This window comes from Triplophysa rosa, linkage group LG15 (genome assembly GCF_024868665.1).
Source record: "Triplophysa rosa linkage group LG15, Trosa_1v2, whole genome shotgun sequence".
In the NCBI taxonomy this organism is placed as follows: Eukaryota; Metazoa; Chordata; class Actinopteri; order Cypriniformes; family Nemacheilidae; genus Triplophysa; species Triplophysa rosa.
In genome coordinates this window covers 4,911,761-4,931,625 of record NC_079904.1, presented here as the reverse complement: position 1 = coordinate 4,931,625, position 19,865 = coordinate 4,911,761, and the positions used below count along the sequence as shown (strand labels likewise).

The window sequence follows — 19,865 nt, the reverse complement described above, 5'->3', positions numbered from 1 at the left end:
AAAAGAATGCTCTAAAAATACCCCCATCGCTTCCTTGTGCCGGCCCCCTAAACCCACTCTAAATCCATCTGGCCTTTCCACGGCCATACTCGTTCACCCCCTCCGTCCTTCTTAGACGCTTGTCGCGCACACGCATGCCTCTTGATGAGCGACGCTCAAGAACTGCAGGGTAGAGCCGAGGAGTTGTGCTCTGCATGCCAATGAGATCACTGCTGTTGTAAGAAAGCCTCGTTTTCATGGTGGTATTTAGCATCCCCCCTCTTGTATTTCAGGGATGACTAACCTTACAATTTAGTCCTCTCGTTTTGAACGGCAGCTATGGAGGTCTACTTTCGATGCATACTTTTTTACTTTAATGAGCTTACGTGCTCCCATTCCTTCCCTGACTGTCTGACCCTTGACGTCAATATGCAGCATTGACGTCACAGCAGATTCAGAGAGAGCTCTCGGGAGACTACAGAACAGAGAGTGGTGGAAGCAAGACACATAAAGAGCAATGGGTTTGTGAATTTTGCAGGGACGTAGCAGTGAGATTGTTTGAACGAGCGTGTTGTGAATGAATAAAATATGAGATGTGTAACTGGAAGAGGAATTGGGGCAAAACAGTCAGGAAGCGCTTTGTGCGTGTTTGTTTGTGTATGTGAGAATGTGAGAAAGCACAGGGTAGAGATGAATGAACACACATTCAGAGAGAGAGAGAAAGAGTGCGGGAGGGCGAGCAGGACAGAGAATTGAAAGAGAATTAGATAAGAGGGCCATTACATGCGTTGAATCCACCGGGTAACCACAATGCACTGCACATTTATGCCACCCAAGGGCATCGTGGTAAACTTTGATTTAACGCTGTCCTGCAAACACACATGCATATCTGTTCAGCACATTTTTGTACTCTTTCCAGTCTTTTGTATAGCAGGGATGGTGAGTGATGTAGAATTGCGAGGGAATGTGTGCGAGGGTCGAGTTTTAAAGTAAAATCATAGAAACCAAGGCCAGGTGAACAGAGATACCTTACGAAATATATGGGAATATACTGGAAAATACAATGCAATATACAGTATTATATCATACATTTCCATATGTTGAAACCAAGTGCTTATATTTTTCAATATATTAAAATAGAAATATTATTCTGTATATTTTCAAATATATATGAAATTGTTTCATATATTGACAGGAAAATATATTTTCTTTGCATAAGGGTTGTAGTTTCTCAGCATCCACGGTTGGTTCTGTGATGTCAAATACTTAAAAAGCTACTGCATGGATCAATGCAGTTTTTTTCTGGCTACCACAGCAATTATGACTTCTTAAAATATCCACCAATAACTTTCCTCACAGCGATGTCAGAGAGCGCCCCCTAGACGTGGCTTTTAGAATTGGGCAGAAATTACTAGATCATTTAATTCTCCATTTAAAAGCCCCGACTTTCATCTGTTAAGGTGTTTTGTTGTCCAAAGCCTGAATGGATGAGGATGAAATATACAAACGTTGCAAAAAAAAATCTGTTTTCCAGTACAAATATCCTTCAATGTTTCAGTCAAGACACATTTTCTTAAAAAGCAAATGACCTAGAATAATAAAGCTTGTTTTCAGAAAAAAAAGACCAAAATCTTTTTATTGCCCCATTGGCAGATATTTTCTTAAATTGTCTTTTCTCAGATTTAATATCTTAGGTCATATTTTTGGTAAATACTTGTTACTGGAAAACAAAAATACAATATAAGAATTTTTTGCAGTGTGTTTGCATTTGTTTTGATATATATATATATATTTAATATTTTAATTTTCATGTTTGATTGTGGTATGTATATATTATTTATATTTATATTATAAAATAGAATAAGAGAGATTTATCCTCATTGTTAGTTCTTATTCTAGATTTTTGCTGTCACACCATACATGTACGGTTTATTTGCCAAGCACCCTCAAATATGTTCATGGTAATATATACAGTAAACAGCGTTAAGCTGACCGAATCTTCCCTTCTGTGCTCATAGGTGAGAAGTTTGAGCTTCATGCAGGCACGGAGTCTACGCCCAGCGTGGTGGTCCACGTCTGCGACAGTGACGCAGAAGAAGAGGAGGAACCAAAGACCAACCCTAAACCAAAAATCATCCAGACCCGACGTCCAGACCTGCCCGTCTCGCACTGAACTCTACAGTTCCCACACGGGAGGATCTGTACCCTCCCCATTCCCTTCACAGGACCTCTGCCATCCCCCTTCAGGACCAGGGTCTGAGGGACTCCGAATCCGTGTTCCTCGTTCAGCACACACAAGTGTACAATCTTCAATGTGTGTCACACTATTTTTTTATGTTGTCAATACTCTGTACCCGTTTCTCAATCTTACTCCGTCGTAATATCATTCATCCTCTCACCAGTTAGAGGCAGCATGTACCCATTCCTGCTCTCACCTACGTTTCGATTGGCTCCTGGGCTGTGGCACGTGATGGTGTCAGATATGCCTATTGGCTGATAGCTGGCCATTTGGTTTTGCTCTTGCACCACAAATATTTACTATTTGTACCCAATGAAGCCATTAAAAGTACATTCTTCATAAGGGCATGCTAGCCACCGGATGTGGCTTAACACCAGCGCTGCATGTGGCACAGTAACCCTTAGAAATATATATATTGCCTAACAGTTTTTTTCTCAATATTGTTAAATCATGCGTAGCAATGAGCGCAGTTGACCACAGGAATCTTTCCCATTATGCCAATGCATGTTCTGGTAACCTTCTGATAGCAAACTGTATTGTTTTTATTTCCTGCTGTGAATAATTGTCAGTGTGTCTTGCCAACAGTGTTCTTACAGAAAAACGATGCTTTTCAAAAAAGGAGCTGAGATTTTTATTGTATAATCATGCACCTTTTGATAGAACCTATGAGTTGGTCTGACTTTTGTTCAATGTGTTTTTTTGGGGGGTCAAACGGACGTTTCCTTATAAAAACTGAAAATGACAAAAGAATTTATTCCAGATTAGATTACGTCATCAATCTGGTGTCATTTAATGAAGTCTGTAATATGCATGGTTACTTGTTTCTAGAGTTTCATGTTGTTGTGAGCGATCCATACGTAGGTTTCCTCGTGGTCTGTGAGACTTCATTCACACGCAAGTTCATTTACAGTCACGTAACAGAAGACATGCACGATGCAACGGAGTTAGTAAAACAGATCTTCCAAGTGCTATTACACAGTGGTTGAAAGCAAATATTAGGAGGGTGAAGTCAATTTTTGCCTAATTTATTTACGGATTATCGAATTAAACATGATAGCTGTACGTAGCCGCAGTACTCTTCAAAAACTGTAGTCATAGATTTGAGACACAAAATGCACTACACAACATATGTAGTCAGAAAACATGGCACAAAATGCCTCGCAGTTGTCATATCTACATACAGTACAATATAAAGATAATGTTGAATTAATTTCAACTTCTTCCAAGACTATAAACGAGTCTAGTCCCAGACAATACATTAACACTGTGATGTCATTTCTGTGATAGCTGATGACGCCCTACGTTTAAGGTATTGTTGTACATGAGTATATTGTAAATTTAAAGAGGTTATCAGGCTTAAATGTCTGTTGTTCAGTGTTATCGGTGTGTTAAGGGTGGTAGCCAGTGTCAACTTGCACAACCTGTTAATTTTCTTGAAACTACTGGGTTGGATTTTTCCTTTAGTCTGAATGAAAGAAATGGTTAGCCTGAATGTAGAATACATCCCAACGTCTTCACACTTTAACTGAAGCAATGACTCTTGTTGTGGGAACAGGGTATATATACCGCTCTATGACATCACAATCTGTATTATGACACACAGGGATTTATTGTGCTTCGGTGACCTCAAGCCTTATTTGATAACGCTGACAAAAAAAAAAGAGTTGTTCGGGTCAGCAATGTGTAACCTGTTCTCTGTTAGAGAAAATTTAACAACACATATTGGATTAGAACAAAGAATGAGAGCAATATCACATAAATGATACACGCGGCCCCAATCCATTTTGCCTGATTGGTCAGACTGCTCTTCCCCATTCTCGATTCACAAGATATACAAACACTATTGCAGTCTCACACGCTGCCAGCCTTCCTTACTGTCCTGTAATTAAATATTTTTGTATTGTTCTGTATTGCACTTTCACATGACTGTATCATTCAGTAATTGTATTTTTTTCATGTACTCCTGAAGACATGATATTATCTCTGTTCTTAAAGTCTTTGATCTGGAGTTTGTGTCACTGATGTTGGGAAACAATATCTGTATTGTGTATACTCGTGCAAGACCGTCGGTCTTCTTGTCATATACATGTACGTCCTGCCTGCCGACACTATGGAGACATATCTGTATATATTAATCAATAATATTTTTACTGCATTTTTGTACAAATATTCATGGTAGCCATGTACGAGTAGTCGAGATGATTCTTTGTTAGTATTAAAAAAGTTTGGTTTTAAATCAACGGTGTGGTCTGATGACTGAGGTGCCACTTTTCTTTTAAACAGCAAGGAGCTCCCTTCACATTTTTCTTTAATGTTTGGATAAAGTTTTTTTCTAAAGCATTTTAAGTGAACAAACTGTTAGCTTTGCAATTAAATATTTTAATATGTTAGCAAATTATAGTTTTGTCTACAAAATTAATTCGGTCATTAAGGTTTATAAGTGACCCTAAACTTTTAAAGGGTGATGTAAATAAATAAATGAAAAAGAAAGGAACAAGTAAGGGGGGTTGGGTTAAAATTACAAATTCATTTCACATGAATAATAATTATTATTATATAAATATAAAGAATAAGGGGGAATAAAAGGGAAAGAAAACAAGTGAAAAAATCCCCGACTTCACCTCACTAAAAAAGCCTTTTAAGTATTGTTATTTGGAAAAAATAGCACACAAAAGTCTTTTGTTTAGATGCTCGCCGTTTCTCTTTTTATTATTCTTAGCACAAACCAAGTCGTACGGTTTCTAGGGCGATGCTGACGTAAGGCCTGTCAGTCAAGTGTTCTCGCGCTACATCTCAGCCAATGATGACAGACTACAATAAGATGCTTCAGTTGTTTTTACAGCATCATATTTCTGACTCCCTCGTTAAAAGAGGCGCAACGACGTAGTCTACCGAAAATGTAGTTCTGACTGAAATTTAGTCCAAGTCATGATGTAAGCCACCATAGTTTGGAATGTCTCAGAATACTTATATAAGTATAATACTTATACTTGTGTATTTTTAGACCGACCACACGGTATCTTCAAGGTAAGACGGTAAGGTCAGATTTTGAGACTTGATTGTGACCAGTCCCTTTCTGATGACAGATTTTTGCGTCAAGGTCATGTGCAATGATACGCTTTCTTTGTGGACAGCCATCCTGCTTGGCAAATAATATAAAGATTTAAAGGCGATTTCACTCATGTTACATAAGTGTCGTCAGTGCCCTCTTGTGGAGAGCCATTAACACTACACGCTTATTAGTGACCGCCAGTAGAAAGTTACAATAGGTAAGACATTTTATTAATTTTTTCCCCTTTTACACGTGTAATATTAAAATGCAAACAATAATAAATATATACACTTTGCTGTGTCCTCATAAACACGTTTACCTCGAACCACAATAAATTGTCGAATGGGCGTTTAGTTACACTCACCAATATTTTCGAGCATTTTCTCTCACTCGCTCTCATCTAAGACGTCAGTTTAATATAAATGAATAAATAAATGATAAATCTTTCCAAATCCATGCGATTTGAGCCGTTTTATTTAGGCTGACTGAAAATGCAATTTCACTATTCTACCAGAAGATGGCAATGCACAGTAACAGATGTTAAACGTGTTAAATGCATTTAATGAGCGTTTTAATTTTTGAAACAAAATGTACATTACATTTCACTACATTTATGTTATAGCGTTAAGACAATAAACGCATCTTCCTATTGTACCCTATTACATATCATGTGAGCAATAGTTATCCCTTTGAATTTACTTTTAGCTTTCTAAATTTAAGCATATGACCAGAGCCATTTGGCTAGTCAAAGTGAACATGATGTGTGTGTTCCAGTTCCAGGTTAGAAGGCCAAAGTACCTGCGTCACCGATCGTTCTTGTTTTACAGCATTGCTGATAGCAGTGTGTTAGATGCTGCGCCAGGCCAGGTTCCTGAGCAGTATGGCCAGCTGTACCCAGGGAGCCCTCTCAGTTGGGCAGAGGAATAGGTACATGGAGTGGTAGCCACCTGCTCAAAGGATTAGCCAAAACCACACATGCTCCAGTCCCAGGATCCACCAACAAATACCAATTGCTTTCCCATTCGTGCCACGAAAACCAAGTTATGAGCCTGACTGTTTGACCTCAGAAGAATATTGTCTATTCTCAATGACACAAACATTTGTACAGTTTTATTGACTTATTACTGTCTTTATGCTTCAATCCTCGGTCTGGTTGATTATTCGTTTCTTTCCTGAAGGTATTAAAATGTGAATGAAGCTCAGCTCAAGCTCTCTGATCGATGCACAACATCGATTCTGCTGCGTGAATCTAAAAGCGTCTGTTTGTTTGTGCGGGAGTCAAGTTTTAAATTGAGGAGAAGAAATATGCCACGACGCTTTTAGAAAGGGACGAGAGCGCTTGTTTGTGCTGATGGGACGGAGGAAAACACATAGGTAGCGGACAGATGGAGGGACAAATAGACATGTAAGCGCATGGAAAAGACAGATGGATCTAAAACACACACACACACACACACACACACACACACACACACACACACACACACACACACACACACACACACACACACACACACACACACACACCACACACACACACACACACACACACACACACACACACACACACACACACACACACACACACACACACACACACACACACACACACACACACATCATGTCTGTTATAAACAGAAGGGTCCACATTTTAAGACCTAATTTCATTTATGCTGACAGTAGCCCTGAAAACTATTCTGATATGCGTGAATAAATGTCATTGCCATAAGATACTATAATCAATATCAAACCAATAACAGAAATCAGTAGATTTCGATTTTATTTAAATATGACAATGACCTTAAGGCCTGGGTATTGCAGTAGAGATTGTTTCAGTTAAGGCAAATGATAGAAATATTCAATCACAGGAGAGTGTTAATTTTTACTCTTCAATCCTATTGGACAGGAGACCCCAGTGCCGTCCAGTCCACAGTAGCCATTGGGATTCTTGCTGAGGTACTGCTGGTGATAGTCTTCTGCATAGTAGAATTCCTTGACCATTGCTATTTCTGTTGTGATGGCCCCAAAACCCTCTTCAGTCAGCACCTGTCAAGAGAAGAGCACTCATGCTGAATAAGCAGTGACATCTGATTTAACCTGCTGAAACCGCTATATTGTTGTTGTAACAAATATCAGGTAACTTGAGGTTCCTGGATTGTAAATGGATACGATTACAGTTTATATCAATTCAACTCGAACATTCAAAAGGAAGAAATGCCAGTTAAATGAAACTTCGGACAGAAAATAAAAAGTTTAATAAACAATGTTAATGATTTCCGATACTCAAACAAGCGCCACAGAGCAACAGACACTTTCCAGTCAAAAGTTGACTTCAAAAAGTTGTTCGGTTTTCAAGAGCAAGCAAAGTCATATTTTCATGACACATTCTTGCTAAATGAACTGCAAACACACAATTTCATAAATACAGCGGAGCCATCAGAGCTGTGATGTTTAACAGTCTCAGCTGTCCGCTGTTCTGTGCCAGAACTGTGCTGGACGCTTTGTGAGACAGTAAAGCGTTCATTTAGAGATGAAAACAGAAAAAGAGAGAGAGAGAAATGGGAATGTCTAAATGGAGAGGGATGGGCAGATGTTCACTCTCATTCCAGATGTGCAAACTAGTCCATTAGGATTATGGGAAGGATGAGGCACTCCTAGTGTCTGAGGCCAAGCACAAGCACACCCTCCTAATGATCCCCGCAGCATTCACAGCCTGCACATGGCGTCTATATCGATCCAATCGGTTTTGTTTTTCTCTCCGTGAGTTTAATTGTTTAGGGTTGATGGGGGGACAGCGGTGGGGACTGTGGCTTTAGTGAAGAATCACTGAAAGATACTTGGAAAAATGGACAAAAAACCACTGAGACGTTTCTCAAAATATCTTCCTTTGTGTTCCACAGAAGAAAGAGTCATATAGGTTTCCAATGAGGATGAATAAATGACACGATTTTATTGTTGGGCGAACTATCCCTTTAACAATACTACTATAAAAGTGGTGACAAATGGGTTATTGTATACAGCTTTTTTTTGTTAGTTTATTCCGATATAACATTTGTGCAGTAGCTCTCTCACCTGACACTTTGGTTCAAGATTTTGCCCTAAAAAGCAGCATTTCTGCCCAAAGTTAAGCAATTCATTCTGAAAGGTTTTGACAAATTTGGTCACTTAACTTTTTGCGCGACCAGCCTCTTTCCCTCTCTCACCTCTTTCCCTCCATCTCTGAGTTTCTGTGCTTGGCAATGTGATTTCAGGCAGGGCGATTCTATGAAGGAACCTGCCAAATACCACATTTTGCTGACCATCTGGCAAGAGGCAGTTCTGCACCTGTTAGGAGCAGCTGCAGGAGACAGGAGCTAGGTACAAACACATCATCTCTCTTTCTCTCTATCGCTGGCTTTTTTATAAACCTCCAGCAAAACCTGCACATCCATCCGTCAGGTGCCCTAAGGGTCCACAGGGAGCTCTGCCAGTATAAGACAAATTAATACAGGTTTAACCGGTAGGAATGTGAAAAATGTGACTGCTTTCACCAGATGACAAACTTCATCCTGTGCAGAAAATTCCTGGATTTTAAAATAAAGACCTGCTGGAATGACAGCATGCTGGTCCGTTCTAATTATGCCGGAGTAGTCGGTGCTGGTTTGGTGTCATGTTAGTCACCAGTTAAACTTCATCAGCGATCAACCAGCATGGTTTTTCTGGCAAAGTTGGTCAAAAAGCCTTGTGGGCAAAACAGCACTGCAGCATCCAAAACACAACATATGCTGGTGACCAGTCATGCTAGCCTTTTCTGGACACTTGGTTTTTAAAATAATATATAATTAAAGGCCCATTGTGTATTTTTTGGAGGATTGACAGAAATGCAATATACTATTAATAACTATTCAGTGTTCAGAATGAAGCGTTATGTTTTTATTACCTTAGAATGAGCTATTTCTATCGACATACACCGACATCCCCTTGCATGGAATTCACCATGTTGTTTCTACAGTCCCTCTACAGAGCACGATTCATAAATATGTTATCTCCTTCGGCAAAGAAGCAAAAACGTGACGACATCTTAGTTCTGTGTCAGCCACCGTAGTGCTTCGAAAGGGAGGGGTGGAGTAAACCGTTGATTGCAATTCGCAAGCTCACCACTAGATGCCACTAAAATCTCCACATTGCTCCTTAAAATGTGCCAAAATGAGACCATATACACTGATTTTAATGGAACGGATACAAAGATTTAAGCAGATTTATGCTTGGAAAACATGATCTTGTAGGTGTGTCTTATTTACTTGATTTTATGTCATTCGTACTGCTTGCTCTGCACATTCATGATTTCAAGTAAAGCTTGCTGTCAAGAAGCGTTATTTGTTAAAAAGTATTAGGCCTATAAAAAGGTGCCACACATAATGTAATAAATTATATAAATACATACAATTTAATTAGATCTGCAAATCATTGTACAAATATAACTGATTAAACACAACCAAGTAATGCCTTTTACACCAGCAGAATAACACAGCACAAAAACCCCAGGTTTCTACCATCAACCGCAGCTCTCAGCAGGGAAAGTGCCAACCGGCAGCTGGCCAAACTGGCATGTGCAATACGAAATAAAGCCAAGCATTCTGATGCCCTCTGCAAGGTTTGGCTCTACCCATCGACATACCAGCTCCCTCTGAAACACATGCACCTAAAAAGAGGATAAAAATGTCTCTCCACCTTTTAAAAAAAATGTAGCATCCATGCATTTCAAACGGACAGTTTTATGCATGCATGGTTGTCACCATCACAAAATATCATAAAACTTAATCCCCGTGTGAAAATATATCGGACATATCAATCTGTGATGCTGTATGTGGCATATGAAAGGTCTGCCTATGATTCAGAGAACACGCCTGGCCCGAAGTTAACTTCCGTTCTGTGTTTGGTCATAATATAACAATTTATTTTTATGTAGTTTACATCCATGTTAATTTCACAAATAGATATTGTACTGTATAGAAATTGTATTGAGTTGCATTAAAACTACCCAACAGTTATAGATTTTTTGCAGAGGTCTCTCAGAAATTAAGTTTGGGCCACATACATGTTGCTGCTGAAACAGTCTATACATCCTTAATTGCTTGGACATTCATGGATCACACACTAAAAGTATATGCATTTGTGTATTTAGAAAAGGAATGATCTTGTAATATGCTTGTCCCACTTCCCTTTATGCAACATATATAAGGTATATAAAGTAAACCCAACACTCTATCACTCCCAAAACAAAGAAAACCAAAGAAAACCGTAACGCAATAAACAGGCCAATTGACCAACAAACAAACCTGAAATCTCACCCAACCAGTGCAAATTTATAACACAGACTTTGTAATATACAAGGCAGCTGCTGGCAATAATCACCAGATCAATCTGATTGGCTCAGATCGGGTTGATTGGTGTCCAATCACTCATCAGTCATCATCATGATGAAGAGTCATCAGGCTCCTACCAATCAAAATGATTCACAACCTTTCACCAATAAACAAATGATATTAAAATATAAATAAATTCAAGAACGTCAGTGTTGCTGGTTTCCCATGTTGTTTGCATGTGCCTAGTTAAATCCATTCGTTGAAAAACTCGTTGATATGTAACTTTTACATCATATTTCTAAGCATCCTACAGCTGGCGTGTTTTTGTAATAGAAGCTTTAAAACAATATTAGGCCAAACATCATTTACAAATACGTCGCCAGAGACAGAACACCATCTGGCACAATATTTCTAATTTATTATGAATTAGGATCCACTTATCTTAAATTCACGTATGTATATATATATATATAGTGCCAAAGGCTTTGTTTGTGCTATTGTTGGTGGAGAATTTACTGAGCGCTGTGTGGCTTTGATGTGAAGCACAACATTCAAAATGAGCTTGTGGCACGTAATTATTGAATTCCTCGATGATGATTTATTTTTTATAAGAGCACGAGGAATGTAAACAATGTCCAGTTCTTTGATTTAAAAGTTCTGGGAGGCTGAATGAATCGATAGCAAAGTGACACAGTCAGGTTTATTCTCATTATCCTTTTTTTATAACCTGACTCTCGCCTACGACTGAACTTGGTCTCGCTCAGTGTCTCTGCTCTGTTGTCCCTGTTATGTTCTTTCTTTGTCCTTGAGCTCAACGTGCGTGTCGGCATATCCATTCAAATGAGTTTAAAAAATAATTTTGACGATCCTCAATTATGAATCAAAAGCAAAACTAATCACAGGTATCTCAAATTCGAAATGAAATCCAAGGAAATAATAGGGAAATAAGTTAAGTTCTCCGTTCTTTTGTGTTAATGGAAGGATGTATCTAGTTTAATCAGAGGACACAGAGAGGCAGCTCATCAGCTCAGAGAGATAGCGGGCAGATGAGGTCCTCTCTTTACTTCTATCTTTTATTCATTCACTTATTCAATCAGATCTTCATTATGCCACACGCCACCCACGGTCAGGGGTCACTCTGCCTCCGGGGACTCCTCAGTTCACCCCGCCCATGAGTGATGCTCAAGTCGTGCGGCTTCAGAATGGGGGTCGCTAGACTACAGGGACTCGGAGTCCTCCAAAACAAAGAGGCTAGACAAACATGATCTGGGCTTCATCTCCAGACAAACGCGCAGGGCCAGATTTGAATGACCTTATGCGCAGCTTGTGTAGTTCAAAGGATGAAGCGAAGTTACACAAAGACCTTTAGCTTGACTCAGTGATGGATGATGTCAACGCTGACCACATGTGACACAAGGGTTTGTTTGACTGAGAGAAATCACATTCAGGCCGCTGTCAAAATGATTTTACATCAACATCTCAGAAATCTGCACAAATGTTCATACTGACAAAGTTAAATGGAAAATGTATTATTGTGAACTGTAGTCCAGTGACAGACGTACGTTAAAGGGACAGGTCACCTTCAAAACGAAAATTCTATCATTATTTACATGTCCTCCTTCATTCCAAACCTGTATGACGTTAAAAAGTTTCAAAATATATTCTTTTGTGTTTTTCAGAAGAAAGAAAATCACAAAATGACAACAGAGTGAGTAAATGATGACAGAATTGTCAATTCGAAGGTGAACTATTCCTTTAAATGATATGGAAATTAAATAAATACTATTGTGACTTTTTGTAATATTTGTTTTTTAGGGGTATAACACTAAGCTCATAATATGATACAAATCAATTTTAGGGGTAAACAATTTTGAAAACTGAAAATGAAATCCAAATAACAGATTTTCCCAGACATTTGTGCTTGTTATGGAATTGACAAACCTTTTGTATGTAAAAAATATAATAAATAAAAACTGAATGTCACTGAAATATATTTTTACTAAAACATTTTAATAAATACATTTAAAATATTTTTTTATAAAACTTTTTTTTTTATTTTAACAAATTAATAAATAAAATAATGATTAAGAAAGCAAAATCTTAATAGAGAACATCTTAAACCTGTAAAAGTACAAAAAAAATAAATTTTCTATAGCTTTACAATACATATCGGCAATTATTTGTATCACAATATATTGTGGCATAATAACATATTTTATTTTTACTAAAAACTTTTAATAAATAATAAATACATTTTAAATATTTTTTATAACATATTTTTTCTTAATTTTTACATACAGTAAATTAGGAAATAAAAAGTAACATAAAAATTAAGAAAACTAAACCCTACTAGAGAAAGTCTTAAAGCAGTAAAAGCACAATAATTAATTAAAAATGTTTTGTCTTTGCAATAACAATAAATGTTGTCAATTATTTGTATCACGATATATTGTGCCACGGTGTGTCTTTCCCTTACATTCATTTGCAAGTTTTTTTTCTTAAAATACTGTTATATTTCTCAATAATTTTAGGATTCATCTGGTTAAGTATCAATCATAATGTAAAATAATTGAAACTTTTTGATCGATTGACGGTCGTAATTTTTAGGACTAGGTAATGAAACCCATGACGGAGGCCTTGCCCTCCGGATGCTAAAATAGCTCTCAATTCTTCCAAATGTCAGGAATACAACGCCTACGGTGTGACTCTGGATCACATGGCGCTGCGGTGCTGAGCTGTTTAGTGACAAGTTCCTGTGTTTTGTTTGCACGCTGCTAAATGCATAAAATTCAGACTAATTAATTTGCATGTCAGACAGAGCAGTCATTTGGTATGCAAATACCTGCATGTCCTGGTTAAGCAAAAGGAAAAATGTGAGAGGCAGTGATAAGGAGCCTATTTTTTTGGTGAAGCAATTTCGGGCTGTAGGGGTAACTGTAAAATTAGAGGGCAGAAAGAAAAAATACACTAGGTAGTATGCTGGCTAGCCAGCATTGAATTAATGAGAGGAATATTAGAGGCAGAGTATAATTCTTTTAGCAGCGGCATGCACAAATACACAAAACCTTGAATGTGGACCTCTTGGTTTAAATGGATAGTTCACCCAAAACTGAAAATTCTGTCGTCATTTCCTCACCGTCTTGTCATTTCAAACCTGTATGACTTTCTTCTGCAGAACACAATAGAAGATATTTGGAAGAATACTGGTAACCAAACAATGGCGGTACCCATTCACTTCTATTCTATAGACACAAAATCAATTCAAGGCAATGGTTACCGGCATTATTCTGCTTGAACGATCAAAAAATTTTCATTTTCATTGGGAGAACCATCCCTTGAAGGTGCAAAAATGTGCGACAAAAGATGGTTATGTGTGTTTGTGCTGTGTTTGCCCTTGAGAGCAGGGTCTGTGTCTTTGAGAACGTGTCCATTGGCACTGATGTTGGCATGGCTGCGGAGGATGGTGGCATCATTCACGTTCTGGCAGCTCTTTGCTTCTGTCCATAATGATGTTTAGGGCTATCTGCACGCCGGTGCCAAGAATCTGTTCTATAGCATTTGTTGGGGTCTCATGTGAATATCATCACGGAAAATGAAACCTGGATTGTCTGCAGATGATAGAACGAGCAGAGGAGAAAATGGGACGGGGGATCAGTAGTCAGATGGTGAAAACACAAAGCAAACGCATGAAGACACATACCATCTGATCTGGAAACAGTAGATCTGTCATTAATGGATTTGGACATAAATGGGTTGATTATCTTTTGGTTTGTGGGAGAATGTTTAATCGGATGACTTTTTTTATGAGAAGCAATGTGTCAAACTATGAGCTGTGAAACACAACTGAGAACTGAGAATTTGCAAGTTCTGTTCTGAATGTGTAGGATGCTCTGGCAATATTGTATTTACAACAACCATGCCAATAAAGTAAATTGAAAAATAACATGGAAGAAAAATAAACAAATGAGACTAGAAACAATGAGAGCCGATAAGACAATAATGAGAACAGATGATACAACAAGAAATGAATAGAAAACAGATATGATGAGAAAAAAACAAGAAGCAAAGATGACATGAAGAAATGATGAAAATAACACGAGACAAGAGTAAAAAAGAGAGCAGATGAGACCAGAAGAAGAGAAATGAGAACAAAAGAGAACAGATGAGATGAGAAGAGTAGAAAAGAGAACATATGAGACAAAAACGAAACAAGAAAACAGAAGAAACCAAAGTGAATGAAAATATACTGGATGATCTGAGATGAGTTGAAATGAGAACAGAGACAAGACGAGTAAAAATACAAACAAATGACACCAAAAGAGGAAAAACGAGATGAGTAACAATCAGAACAAATGAGCCAAAAATGAAACAAAAAACGAAAATATTTCAGATCACCTGAGATAAGTAGAAATGAGAACAGATGCCATAGAAGAACCTTTTGGTTCCACAAAGAACCTTTCACAAAAGGTTCTTTGTGGTGAAAAAAGGTTCTTCAGATTATAAAAAGCAAGAAAGAGATGGTTCTTCAAGAATCTTTGGCTGAATGGTTCTTTGTGGAACCAAAAATGGTTCTTCTACGGCATCGCTGTGAAGAACCTTTATTTTTAAGAGTGAACAAGGGACACAGCAAAAAACAAGAGAACAGATAAGACAAGCAAAGCAAGAAGAGAACAGATAAGATGAGAAGAAACAAGAAGAGAACAGGTGAGACAAAAAGAGTAGAAATGAGAACAGATGAGATGAGAAGAAAGGAAGTGAACCAGTTGAGACAAGGTACAGAAATGAGAATTAAATAACAAAAGTAAAAATGAATACCGTGGAGTTGAAAAAAAGAGAAGACATCAGATGACAAGACGAAAAGAGTAGAAATTCAGACGAGCGAAAACGAGAAGAGAACAAATGACAAAGAAAGAGAAGTCAGAACACACGAGACAAAAGGGAGAAGGAAGAGATGAGTAATGACACGAGATGTGATGAGACCAGACGAGATGACAAATGATGAGAACGGTTAGGGGAGCAAAAGAACGGCAGTGTTGACGACGGACAGGAGAAAGAGAAGCGAGAGCTGCACTGAGCAAAGAAAGTTCAGTTTGTTACTAAAGCAATTTGAAGACAGATTTGGCCGGCAGATGGTTGGCAGCGCTGTGTTTGTTAAACCAACTGGTCGGGTACATTAGGATGTCGGGGAGCAGCATGCATTGAGTCTCCATTTAGAACAGCCACACGTGGGGGAGGGGAAGAGGGGGTGCCGGCCTGGCAAGCTGGTCAGGAAATAACGGGAGCGTTCGCGGAGCGGCCGGGGGAAAAGCTAATTAGCCCACGCATGGCCTGCAGTCACACGTACGCACACGCGCTCTATAATGAGACTAGTGGCACTCAGGTATATTTGACACCTCACGCAGATGGAAAGACCTAGAAAAAGGCTCATCCCATCACTTGTGCTTGCCTTCCGCGTTGGGTTTATTCTTATCGGCCTAATGAAGTGTACTCTGTTTTCTCTCCCGGTCTGTTTAAGTAGTTGTCAATAACAACAGTATCATTGGCATGGACCCCTGGAAGGCAAAATGCGGTGACATCATCAACTTGGCAAACTGTGTCAAATTCTAAAGCACAGTTGTACGTGCGTACACAGTAACTCTAAAAAGATGGTGTAATGCACTGTAAAAAATGTCTGTAGATTTTACGGTGAAAAACTGCTAAACCATGACAGTAAAAGACCGTAAAACGATAAATGGTTTAATTCAGTTTTAGTAACAATGAAACACCGTAAATGTATATATCAGCCAAAGCAGTATTTTTGACAGTTTTTTGGGGGGAAAAAATACATTACTCCACTGTAAAATACACTGGCACCGTGTTTGTAACAAAAATATACCGTAATATATATACAAGCCATCATTGTGATTTTTGCATTTATTTTTTGTAAAAAATACATTTCCCCACTGTTAAATGTATTAAACACCGTATCTCTAACAAAAATATACCGTAATATATATACAAGCCAACACTGTAATTTTTACATTTATTTTTTGTACAAAATACTTTTTCTCACAGTTAAATGTACTAAACAACGTATCTCTAACTAAATATACCGTAATATACATATAAGAGCCATCACTGTAATTCTTGCATTTAATTTTTGTAAAAAATACTTTTTCTCACCGTTAAGCGTATTAATCACCGTATATCTAACAAAAATATACCGTAATATACATATACGAGCCATCACTGTAATTCTTGCATTTATTTTTTGTAAAAAATATTTTTTCTCACTGTTAAACGTATTAATCACCGTATATCTAACAAAAATATACCGTAATATACATATACGAGCCATCACTGTAATTCTTGCATTTATTTTTTATAAAAAATACTTTTTCTCACTGTTAAACGTAGTAAACACCGTATATCTAACAAAAATATACCGTAATATACATATATGAGCCATCACTGTTATTCTTGCATTTATTTTTTGTAAAAAATACTTTTTCTCACTGTTAAACGTATTAAACACCGTATATATAACAAAAATATGCCGTAATAAACGTATACAAGCCATCACTGTAATTCTAGCATTTATTTTTTGTAAAAAAATATTTTTCTCACAGTTAAATGTATTAAACACTTTATCTCTAACAAAAACATACCGTAATATAGGCTACATATATGAGCCATCACTGTAATTCTTGCATTTATTTTTTGTAAAAACTACTTTTTCTTACTGTTAAACATAATGGCCATCCATCGCCATGTTGGATGTGCTTCTGCTTCCCGGCTAAACTAAATATCGGCAAGGAGGTGACCTAAGGCGGGGCAAATGATGCCTGGGGCCATCTGTACTGACACCCACCTGTAATGACACCCACCTGTCAATCAAGCGGTCACACTGTTAATTATGAATAACTTTAAGCCTTAATAAGATTCAGATGTCCAGACTCTGGCCTGCTAGCCTGACGTACCAACACTCCTGACAGACACACCACCAGAGACTTAGGTCGAATAGTAAAAAAAATAGCTTTTTAGCCTTTCCTAACCACTTCCTTGACCTTGATGGAAAACGTCACGAGGTCAAGGAAAGATGTGATGGAGAATTCATAAGGAGTTAGGAGAAGATGACCACGGTGTTCAGAGAATCCGACTGCATGCACTAGACTAAGTCATGATGCGACGGTGAATGTTATTGACGTGATCTGTGGTAAAACTACAAAGCTCAGGAGATGGACTACAAAACGCTCATCTGAGATACTTACTAGATATGTTCTTACTGTGTTTTTAATGCAGGAAATATAAACGTGGAAAACCTGGTGAAAAATATGACTTCATTATCAACATCAAAATTCAAATAATAAATGAATATTGTCCACCTGTCACAGAAGTCAAATAAGTGTTTGTTATGCTGGTATGGTCGCTCACCCTCCTGTCCACTCATATACAGTATAAACATATTAGCAAGTCATGGCAAAAGTATATGATTAATCAGCAACGGTAACTTCATGATGATCTGCAGGACGCTGGATGTCACAAAAACAGTTTTTACTCTGTGTGTGAACGCAGCTCGACAGTCAACAACAGAACACACTTCATGATCAGTTTTTACATCACGTCAACACGTATGTTGATATGCACACTCTCTCTCTCTGCTGCAGTCTGCATCACACTGTTTAAATACATTGATATGTTCTTTCTTATGTCTGGTTGTGAGTGACCGAACGGTGCGTAATTTTTTTGCCGCTGCCGCAAGGAATTGTGGTAATTTCACTTAGTTAGGAAGGTTACTAAGCAAAATTGACTAGTCAACCGTACCCTTAGCCTCTGTGAGCCACTAGATTAGCTAACATTACAACACAGGTACCACGCGGAAACTTCTACGAACTGTCTTATCAAAGCTCCAGCAGACTCTCTGTACTTCCAGTGTGGCAGTGTGGACACAGAGAGGGTCAGCACATGCTTGTAGCATGTTTCCACAACCGTCCTGTGCAGTTATTTGCTGCATTTTTTAAATTTGCTGAGAGAGAAAGAAAGAGAGAGAGAGAGCGAAAGAAAGACAAAAAGCGAAAGAAAGAGAGGGAGAGAGAGAAAGTTAGGGGAATTTGAGGCTTTACTTACACTTTTACATGTATTTAGAGTTACAAATGTCTTGAATATAATTTTCATAATCACCAATGAATCTGTTAATATATATATATATATATATATAATTTATATCATATATAAATCTCAAAAAAGACAGGTTGTAGGCTTGAAGTTTGCATTTATAGATGGTGCAATATTGTGAAAAGTAAAAAAAAGATTGAAAAAAACTTGCACTTGCTTTTTCAGATTTGTTTATTTTGCAGTAACCCTGTTCAATAACCACCAAAGGTAAAGATAATTGTGTTTAGCAAAATAAAACACATCAGAGTTTTTGAGTTTTAATTTGTAGAAAGAAAGGGCGCCTGAATTCAAACACTGTCTGCATTTTGACGCGGCGTCCAATCAGCGCCTTGCATTTGGCTCCGCTACCAGTGGAAGTAACGGCAGCACAGCGTCGAAACTTTATGGACTTGTCTGGACTTGTCATTTTGGATTCAGCTCATTTTCAGCGTCTTACTACGGTAAGGTTTTTGTTTTATGTGATTTTTAGGTTACGTTTTATGGTTGATATTTCCCTGTTTGACCTGTAAGATGTATTCTTGTTGTGTTTGTGGAGAATCTGTTCAGTCTCTTAAGGCGTATGTTGTACATTGTAAACTGCATCGCAATGAACCCCGTGTATTTTCAAGTGTGTGGAAATTGGCTGTAAGCAGGTATTTTCTAGATATGCAGCATTAAAATCGCACTTCTATCGCCACCATAGTGCTGTGTCGTCGGTTGCTCCGGATCATGCTATGGCTTTAGCTACATTGAAGTGCACGGTTGCACTTTGTGAGCGCCAGAGTGACGGAGTCAGGGAGTTGGTTGCTCACCTTAAGGAGCACATAGCAGAGGGACGTCCCGTAAACTGCCCAGTGAGAAGATGCAAAACCTCACTGTTTACTGTGAAATCTTCATTTACTTCTCATATGTCCAGAAAACACAGACATTGTTCAGTAAATGTGATTTGTGGCCAATTCAGGGATGCAAACTCAGAAAGGCCTTCTACAAATGAGCAAAACATCCCTACCGTGCACGAAACTGTCAGTGTATCAGATTCTGCTGAAGACACTTTTGGGGACTTGTCTAATTTCAGTGACTTGTACCTCAGAAATGTGTGTTTATTTTACATAAAACT

General features: G+C 38.1%; 2 protein-coding genes across 4 annotated transcripts in view; one reads left to right on the top strand and one right to left on the bottom strand.

The window, feature by feature from the left end:
• Positions 1 to 6,804, top strand: part of rcan2 (regulator of calcineurin 2) — a 58,094-nt gene extending 51,290 nt beyond the window's left edge. For all 3 annotated transcript variants that reach the window (XM_057353498.1, XM_057353500.1, XM_057353501.1), the window contains one exon: positions 1,998 to 6,804. In XM_057353498.1, coding sequence (XP_057209481.1) covers positions 1,998 to 2,152 — 155 coding nt within the window. In that variant the 3' untranslated portion in view covers positions 2,153 to 6,804. The remainder of the gene's footprint in view (positions 1 to 1,997) is intronic.
• Positions 6,805 to 7,029: 225 nt separating this feature from the next.
• The window catches only part of msraa (methionine sulfoxide reductase Aa), a 61,522-nt gene continuing 48,686 nt past the window's right edge, over positions 7,030 to 19,865 (bottom strand). Inside the window, exon 6 of the mRNA XM_057353502.1 lies at positions 7,030 to 7,316. Within this exon, the coding sequence (XP_057209485.1) occupies positions 7,146 to 7,316 (171 nt within the window). The 3' untranslated portion in view covers positions 7,030 to 7,145. The remainder of the gene's footprint in view (positions 7,317 to 19,865) is intronic.